Here is a 9,483-nt window from a genome sequence, read left to right on the forward strand (position 1 = left end):
TGAACCTTAAATGTTGTTTCACTGCCTGATGTGAACTACATTCATCATCACGGCGTGATGTGACGCTGAGTAGAATTACTTGTTTGCTATATCTACATGTTGCATTCTACTTTAAAAATAAAAAATACCTCACAGTATAAACAGGCCGACAATTTAGTCCTTCAGAAATGAACTGGGTTTGACGTAATACGTGAACATATCTGTTATTAACTCAGAAACAGCCTCTTTTACTGAGCTGGTTTACTGCATTAAAGATGATCTGACATGTAAAGCAGGCTCTCTTCAGGCCCGTTTAACCGTCCTGTTTATTATTGTTTATTATTTGTCCGTGCTTCGCTCACGAACTGCAAGACAACCGGATGTTTACGGTCAAACGCCAAACTCCTTCACGCAGCTGACGTAAGCAAAGTCTGACGTTAGCGCGCGAAACGTAGCACCGTGAAGCCTTTCGCTCCGTCCACCGGATGTTGTCGACTCACTTCCGCTGTGTTGTTTCTGTCGGACACGCCCGTACTCACCTGCGCCAATAGCAGCACAGGAAACGACTTGTTACAGGAAGTAAGAGATAACGAGTCCAAGGTAACGAGCCAGCCCACGGAGCGTCTCGGAGTTGTCGCTGTCTATCAGACGTGTCCAAACTCCGTTTATACGTCCGCAGCTTCCGTCTTCAAATGTTTTATTTATGACCACCAGCATATGAAGTTCAAAGACTCTCTGTGAACCGTGTTGTTACATTTCAATAGGAAATATTGTACTTAAAAAAATTAAAAAAAAATTAAAAAAAACATGACCAGCATTGGAAAGAGTATTCAGGAGTTTTGACCACTTGCCTCTCTTACTTGTTAGATTATTTGTAATTGGACCTTATCATGGCTGACCGTCAGGGACTGAGACAGGTGGCGTTCAACATAGGGGTGCCCCGACTGGCCGAGGCCCAGGGCACTTTGCTGTCCTACGGAAGACGAGTCAGAATCTGGCTTGCAAAGGTGACCTCTTGCCCATATCCTTTCTTACTGTTACCAAAAAAAGAGCTTTTTGCTTCACATGACAGTGATACAAGCAGCTTTGAACTCTGAGCAGTCATCTTACTACTTGGTATATCTCTGAATGTACTGTATATAAAGGATTTAAAAACAAACAAACAAAAGGATTAGGAGAGGACCTTGTCGGCTGTCCCCCGTTAGCTGCTTCTAGTATGTACCGAGAGCCTCCATCCTCTGCTGTTCGTGAGTTGTATGAATGTGTTTTGACCTGAACCTCCTCTCCCACGTGGCTGGGTCGCGTGTCCCTCCTGATGGCCATCCTGAGCTGTGTGGTGGAGGGCATGTACGTGCCCTGTGGAGAGCCCACCCTGAACCCGAAGGTCAGTACGAGCCTCGCGCTGCGAGACTGAAGGTCCGGTCCAGGTTCAGCTCTGGTTGGATCACAGACTCCAACAGTAGTTCAGCTGCATGGGACACACGTCTCACAGGGACCATGAGTAAAGACACATTTCAGACCAGGTCAATTATCACATTAAAGGCTTTTGATAACTTGTTAAATATTAAAATACAGTTTGATATCAGGGAATATTTTCATATGCCTTGTTGCAGTGGGAACTTCAGTTAGCTCCTCGTTCACCAAACATGTTGGTATGTGTGTATTCATGTTGTTACTCCTGCTGTATGTTCGGTTGTGTACAGTATCACCAGGCACTGGAGTACGTTGTCTTTGTCTATTTTGTGGTCGAAATGGTCATCAAGATCGTCGCCCTGGGAAGGGCTTACTTCGGCGACAAATGGAACAGGTTGGACCTCTTCATCATGTTTGTCGAGTGAGTATCAAATGTCTCTGCAGATGAGACGACTGCACTCACCGTGAAAACAGGAAGTTCTCTCAGTTTAAAAACAACATTTGAGCACAAAATCCTGCGAGACTTTCTCATCAACCTCTCAAGGCTGGTTGATGAACAAAATTGAATGCACACTTTTATTTTTGTAAATGAAGGAACCCAAAATAGAAATCTTCTTACTGTTTCTGTCCCTCAGTATCTTGGCGTATTTTCTCGGTGCCCTCCGTGTCGACATTAAAGGTCAACATGCGGTCAGGTTGCTGCGACTCATCAGCAGACTGACATGTAAGTTGGCATTTGAACATTTGATACGAGCATTGACCAGAGATCTGGTGGTTTTCATGATGTTTTTTCATTTAGATGAAATTGTTTTGACTAAAATTATTGTTTTAATCATTCTCTGTCAAGGGATGAATCGATGGATTTTATCAGCTCTAGTTTTGGTAAAGTGTTGAAACACTGTGGTTTGTATTAATTATGATGACTTCATCTCGTCAATGTGAGATGCTCATTAAACGTAGCTTTTTACACACAATTCATGCACTTATTATGAAAAGATAGAAAGAAGTTGCAGTGTGTTTCCAAACATACAATACAAACAATGTCCTTTATTAATGCCACAATGTCAACTACAAGTAATATTAGAAAAAAATTACTTAAAATGTCCAAAGTAAAAAGACTCTTTCTGCAGGAATATTATTACTGCTGCAATACAATTGCATTTCACTGCTGTACTTATTGAGGGTTGTGTTTAATTTAAATGCTTTATAGACTGTTGGTTTGTATTGTGTAAGTTCAGTGTATGTTTTAGTGTCAGTGTGCCGTGAGAACCACGTATCTCTAAGGAGTGAACAAGATCAGAGAAACTGATTTTCCACCAAATCCAAGATGCTTTTTAATTGATTCATTTTTATTTTAAAGTTGAAGATTTTTCTCAAACCATCAAAGGAACATTTAATCCTTCAGTTCAACACCAACGTTCAAATTCAAAGTCATCACATTTGGAGATACGTGGTTTTCACTTGACAGGAAGGGGATGAGGAATCGTAACGTGAAGTAACTTAAGCTGTCAGACAAATGCAGTAAAAAGTACCATGTTTACCTGGAAATGAAGTAATAATATGAAGTTGCATAGTATTAAAAAGGTCGAGCTCAAATACCTCAGATTCTTATGTCAGTACAGTACATGTGTAAATATGCTTACTGGCATTAATGTTGAATATAATTATACTGAGAGATTTCAGTGTCGACCAAAGGCAGTGTGCTTCTTTCCACCACATCAAATCTGGGACTTTACACTTGAAACATATTGATTGAATGATGGATTGACGGAGTCAGAGTCACATGCGTGTGAATTCATCGAGACTTTTCTCAACCAGCGTGCAGGTAAATCAGGCAATGTCATTAATGAGCTTTAAATAATAAAATATAAACGAATATAACAACCTGTTCAGTCCTCACCATATAAATTTACAAAAACAGTGTGGATGTACACACTGAATGCAGTTCAATACAACAGCCCTGTCATACAGATGTTTAAGTACTATTAACCGTTGTAAAGCTCCTGCTGGTTATAAGTAGCTCCAAGCTGACATTAATGAAAGAATTTAAACGTTGTGTTTTTGTGTGTTCATCCGTGCAGGCTTCGAAGAGCTGGTGTCGGATCTCCTCAGCATCATGCCCATGCTCGCAAACGTCTTCCCCCTCTTCATCTTCTTCATCTACATCTTCAGCGTGGTGGCAGTGCAGCTGTGGGCGGGGAAGCTTCGCAACCGCTGCTTCCTGCAGGAGGACGTTCTCACGTAAGGAAGCTGCTTGAAACTGTCTGATTTTAACAAAGTAAATCATCTGAATATCTGCCGAATACAACTTCGGACGCAAATGATGATAGTTCAGTTGTCAAAATTTGAGAAAACAAATCCCTTCACAATTTCCCAGGATCTAAGGGGACTTCTTCAAATTGTTTGTTTTGTCTGACTGATAGTCCAAAACCCAAGGAGAGTAATGTGAAACACAAACAAGAACAGCGAATCCTGTCCTTTGTAAAGCTGGAACCAGTGAATGCTCGACAGAAAACTTTATTGTATAATTACATTTCAGCCGAGGAGAATGAAAGTTAAAGAGATCTCCAATTGGAGATATCTCTAACTGGAATTTTGATTCATCAGAGTGAAATCAAAGATATCAGACACTGGAGTTACACTCGTCATTATTGTAGATAGCTTTATAGAGAAACCACATATAAATGTCAGGAGGGGCGTCAATTGACCGAGGAGGGATGTCGTTATGGATGTCTGAAATGCTCTGTTTGACAGGTGAATGATTTAATGATGGATATCCGCAATACATATCCAGTGAGATTGGACTTCACAGTGAAGTACGAGACATCTGGTGTCCACCTATTAAACTGTAGACATGCATTTTATCTGCATATGTACAGACTCAGTGATTTATAATGAGTAAGATGCAGTAGATGTCATTTTAAGGATTGTTTTTTGTGGGAAAACCATGCAAATTTAACACAAAAAGCCAATTGCAAGTTTAGAGACACAGGTCTCGAGGGGATCTTTAATATTTGCTGCAGCATTTCGATCAATATCTTCTTCAGGCCCAAATCTCAGATTTGTGTGATTTTTCATCTCACATCAAAGGAGTGTTCCTCAAATAATGGTTTAATATTATTTGTGAGGTAGTTGCCGTATGTTTGTTTGTTTCTCAGTTTTCTTGTCTCTTTTCTTCTGTCCAGAAACTACAACGTGTCCCTGAGTCCCTACTTTGTGTCTGCGTCCACTGAGAAATACTCCTTCATCTGTTCCCTTGACAACGACGACGGGATGCGGCGCTGCCGTGACATTCCCACTTACTGGGACGACGGGACCACCTGCTCCCTGACCACCACCGGTTCCCCTAGAAACGCCTCGGCCCCCGCGGTGGTCGGGGCCAGCGCTGCCTCTTGTGTCAACTGGAACGTGTACTACAATGTGTGTCGCACCGGAGATCACAACCCCAACAGGGGAGCCACCAACTTCGACAACATCTGCTACGCCTGGTTGACCATCTTTCAGGTGAGAGAGGCTTCGATCTGGGCACAGCAGGGGGTCGAGTCCTCAACCGAGGACCAACGATGTACTTTCAAAGTTAATAATGGGAGCAACTCATTTCTGAGGATTAGATGCTGATGTATTACAATATGTGTACTTCATAATATCGGCTTTTTATGGCGTCTGCCTCCAGGTTGTCACACTGGAGGGATGGACAGACGTGATGTACATGGTGATGGATGCTCATTCCTTCTGGAGTTTCATCTTCTTCGTATTCGCCACTCTGGTAAGAACCTACTTGTCTTTGTTCATGTTTTACTTCGTATTTCCTGTACAACGCTCTCAAAGTCTGTGTAATGTTTTGGCTTGCTTCCATGGTGGTAACACTATAGCGGGTCATAACCAACAGAACGGACTATTGAATGATCGGTTTCTGTTGTTCTGTAAAGCTGCTTTTAGGGGACAACGATGAATGAGTTTGAGTAGTTTTGATGGAGTCCAGAACATCTGAACATCTGGGGCCGTATTCACAAAGATTCTCAGAACCCTCTCTGAGAGCTCGTAACTGAACAGAAACCCTGATCTCAGTGAGGAGGTGTGGTCCACCCCGTTGCTAGGTGTGGCTCATCCTTTTAAAAGATGTGATTGGTTGACCCAAAACATTCCCTCTTTGTGATAATGGGCACAGAATGGACAGCGACATCCAGTGGAAATGAAATGAACTGCGTGTCAATACGAGCATCAGCTCTGCGCGATGTAATTTGTCGCGTTTCATTAACGTGCCGACTTTCCCGCGTTAGAAGAATATTTCTCTGAACTCTCTTTACTCTCCCCGACCAGACAGGCTCCTTCGTCATCATGAATGTCTGTGCGGTCGTCATCGCCACCCAGTTCTCAGACATCATGCGAAAGAAGGCCGACAGGCAGCATCTTGGTGTTCTCGCATCCATCAAAGTGTTCTTGAGCCAGAAGATAAGGACCTACTGGAGGTCAGGTTCTGTGTTGGTGGTCAGATTTGTGTTTCAGATCCATACTTTTGCCTAGTAAAGTGAATATTGCTGATAGTTTCAAGTTTTCTTTGATCTTATGGGGATCGCTGTTAAAAATGTGATTTCAGGAAAACGAACAAACGATCACACCAGCACAACGCGTCGTAATTTACCTCTTGGACCATTTACATTTATCTATGTTAATTCACGTCCTGTCTGTTTACCTGTAGATTTGGTGAACAGGTGCACCCTGATGACAGCCCGCCACCAAAAACGATGTCAATGGTAAGACTGGTTCACAACCTGCTGCAGCTGCAGAAGAAGTGCTGCTGCCTCACTAACTGGCGGTCTTCTGACCGACTCCTTCATCCTCCAGGGTCGGATCTTCAAGCCCATCCGGAGGAGACTTAAGGAGATTGTCAGAAGCAAATTCTTCAGCAGAGGGATCGTGCTGGCTATTCTGTTCTCCATCATCGCCATGGCCATAGAGCACCACGGACAGGTGAGCAGCTTGTGTTTCCACAGCAGGTGTGTGAGGTGAATGATGAACCTGTGGCTTTGACAGGCCTTTTAAAACCAGCATGATGAGAGCTGCCTCAGCTTTTGCATCCTTAAGAAACAGAGATGAGTAGAGTGAGATATTTGTCTTTATTGCTGCTCCCGTCTGTTCTGTCTTGACTCTGTCCTCTTTCTTTTTCCCTTCTTCTCCTCCCTGCAGCCTCCGGCGTTGACCCAAGTCTTGCATCATTTCAACGAGGTCTTCACCGTCATATTTGCGGTGGAGATGCTCATGAAGCTGCTGGCGCTGGGTCCTGCGGGCTACTTCACCGACCGAGACAACATCTTCGACTTCATGATTGTCATCGTCAGGTAGAATCTTCCTGCAATATTTTCACTAAATATCACTGAACATAATTTTGATATTTAAATTTATAGGTTTTGAGCCCCATCTGAACCACCAATATAGTTTTCTGACCATGTAACAAAAATAAAATGTGCTCCTTGTTTGAATGTTACTGTATGGAGTGTATGCAGCTAATGTTACCACAGTGAAACACAGTGTTAGATGGAGTGATGTCTGTGCTTTTCAGTGTGTGGGAATCGGTCTCCAAAGCCGGCAGCAGGCTGTCCGTTCTGCGGTCGTTTCGTGCGCTCCGCTTTGTGAGGCTCGTTCACTTCCTGCCCTACCTGAGGAGACAACTGGTCGTGCTGCACAAGACGGTCGAGGAGGCGTCCACGCTCTGCTGGCTCACGCTCTTTATCATCTTCGTTTTTAGGCACGCACACACACACACACACACACACACACACACACACACACACACACACACACACACACACACACCTCACCATATAGACATCATTAATGTCACAAAAAAATCTCAAATGCAGTTACTGTGATCCATTGTTTGTTTGTCTGTTTGTTTGTTTGTTTGTTTGCAGCATTCTGGGGATGCACCTGTTCGGGTGCACATTCAACCTCCAGACAGAAGACGGAAGCTCCATCGACGTCCGGAAGAACTTCGACACGCTCCTGTGGTCCATGGTGACCGTGTTTCAGGTGGGTTCTTCACTCTCTAATCGGTGACATCTCCCATGCAATCAGTGCATCGATTTCGGTCTGTGTTCTTGAATCTGTCGCTGCAGCTTCTCACTCAGGAGGACTGGAACCTGGTGCTCTACAACGCCATGGCCTCCACCTCCCCGTGGGCCGCGCTCTACTTCATCGCCGTCATTGTGTTCGGCAAAGACGTGCTCCTCAACGTTCTGGTCGGCATCGTGGTGGACAAGTTCAAGGCTACGGTAAGGAGCCCTCTCTTTAGTTCTCACGTCCAACATGGCACACTCACACCCCTGTTTGTCTCTCTTGGACAGCCCTCCCGCAGACCCGATGAGGACGCCACTGCTGGCTTGACCCCCGACGATGTAAGTTCTTGACATCTTTTCAGAAGGTATGTCGATGCCTCTGAGATGCAACTTTCTAACTTCCCCCTTCACACACACCTTTGCTCAGGACCCCGCTGCAGCCACACAGGTCTTGAGGACCCTTGAGGACGACCCGGCTCCAGCGGACGGCAGCAGCGACAGCGTAAGCTTCCAAAGTCTTGAGGGTTTGTTTTTTTGTTTGTGACTAATGTGTAATTATTGACTCTTGCAGACATCTCTGAACTTCTCCCGAAGAGTGCTCCGCTGGTTGAAAGAGCGCGAGGACTGGTCCTTCTATGTGCTGTCTCCAGACCACAGGTCAGTCTGACACTCCATAACACACACAACTTCACTATCAGCCTATCAACACTTTTCTTTTTGGCTTTTTTATTGTTTACATTGTTTATGGCTTTTCATTAAAGCTACGCTGATTCTTAGCAGCTGATTTAAACATTGAAAAAGTCGTTACAAGCGGAGATTTATGAGTTTTAATGATTCAAAGATTTAGTGACTCACTAGTTTGAAACTAACTTGTAGTTCTAAAGAACTTTTATTTACCTCCTCTGGGCACTTATTGTCTTTGATTTATTCTTCAGTGGAACTGACTTGAGCTGCTCTGATTGACGTGTGTGTTTGCGTTTAGCTGCCGTGTGTTTTTCCAGCGCATGATCACTCACAAGGTGTTTGACCCGGTGATTCTGCTCTTCATCCTCATGAACTGCATCACCATCGCCATGGAGAGGCCCGGGATCGACCTGAACGGCTGGGTGAGACAGACGTCGTGTGACCTGTTACACTACGGAGGGATATACAGTACATACTCACGCACACACCTACCTCAGACACATACAAACACACAGGCAGACACACACGCTGCACTTTGTCCACACAGGGTCCACACAGGGTTCACACAGGGTCCACACAGTGTCCACATAGTGTCCACACAGTGTCCCTGCAGACTGAGAAACACACACCGGGTGGATGGAGCATATTTCACAAAACAAATCATATACAGTTTATGCGCTACAAAATACACGCAGACTGAAAATGAACGTGTCTGTGACCTGCAGGAACACTCCGTCATCAGCACGTCCTCCTCCGTGTGCACCGTTATCTTCCTGGTGGAGATGCTCATCAAGGTAAACACCATCTGCGATGAAGCGTTTCTTTCTTTCTGATTTTCAGCTGATGTCAGGAAAGCCTTCGTACTGTTCCAACTCTGCGTTGCTGACTTGTTTCTTTAACGGCAGGTTCTTGCTCTCGGTCTGTTTGTTGGACCGCAGAGCTACTGCAGGTCTCCGTGGAACATCATGGACGGCATGTTAGTGCTTCTGTCTTTAGTCGACATCACCATCAGGCTGACCACTGGGGACGAGAACCACATGCTGGGCATCCTCAAGGTCCTCCGCCTGCTGCGGACATTTCGTCCTCTGAGGTCGGTACTTTGTATGTGTGCGTCTTTAAATAGGGGTTTGTTTTCTGCTCCTTCTAACAAACGTCTGTTTCTTTATGTTTGTGTGTTTCAGGGTCATCAAGCGAACCCCGAAACTGAAGCTGGCTGTGGAAGCTCTGATGGCCTCAATGAGGCCCATGGGTAACATCACACTGATCTGCTGCATGTTCCTGTTTTTCTACGCCATCCTCGGCGTTCAGGTTAGTTCACTGACAGAAAAAAGCACTGGAGTTTCCAATGTTT

At 44.6% G+C, this 9,483-nt stretch overlaps 1 protein-coding gene across 1 annotated transcript in view; it reads left to right on the forward strand.

Annotated features, from left to right (window-relative positions):
* The first annotated feature begins 1,294 nt into the window (after positions 1-1,294).
* Positions 1,295-9,483, forward strand: part of LOC138201661 (voltage-dependent T-type calcium channel subunit alpha-1I-like) — a 13,377-nt gene continuing 5,188 nt past the window's right edge. Inside the window, exons 1-20 of the mRNA XM_069155277.1 lie at positions 1,295-1,363; positions 1,683-1,813; positions 2,028-2,116; positions 3,474-3,633; positions 4,578-4,896; positions 5,066-5,158; positions 5,713-5,861; positions 6,092-6,146; positions 6,238-6,363; positions 6,580-6,731; positions 6,953-7,138; positions 7,305-7,422; positions 7,509-7,664; positions 7,737-7,787; positions 7,876-7,950; positions 8,020-8,105; positions 8,431-8,554; positions 8,858-8,926; positions 9,038-9,222; positions 9,314-9,440. Of these exons, the coding sequence (XP_069011378.1) occupies positions 1,295-1,363; positions 1,683-1,813; positions 2,028-2,116; positions 3,474-3,633; positions 4,578-4,896; positions 5,066-5,158; positions 5,713-5,861; positions 6,092-6,146; positions 6,238-6,363; positions 6,580-6,731; positions 6,953-7,138; positions 7,305-7,422; positions 7,509-7,664; positions 7,737-7,787; positions 7,876-7,950; positions 8,020-8,105; positions 8,431-8,554; positions 8,858-8,926; positions 9,038-9,222; positions 9,314-9,440 (2,520 nt within the window). The remainder of the gene's footprint in view (positions 1,364-1,682; positions 1,814-2,027; positions 2,117-3,473; positions 3,634-4,577; positions 4,897-5,065; positions 5,159-5,712; positions 5,862-6,091; positions 6,147-6,237; positions 6,364-6,579; positions 6,732-6,952; positions 7,139-7,304; positions 7,423-7,508; positions 7,665-7,736; positions 7,788-7,875; positions 7,951-8,019; positions 8,106-8,430; positions 8,555-8,857; positions 8,927-9,037; positions 9,223-9,313; positions 9,441-9,483) is intronic.

Source organism: Embiotoca jacksoni, unplaced genomic scaffold, assembly GCF_022577435.1.
Source record: "Embiotoca jacksoni isolate LCO1_2020_lvr unplaced genomic scaffold, fEmbJac1.0.p SCAF_2, whole genome shotgun sequence".
Taxonomy (NCBI): Eukaryota; Metazoa; Chordata; class Actinopteri; family Embiotocidae; genus Embiotoca; species Embiotoca jacksoni.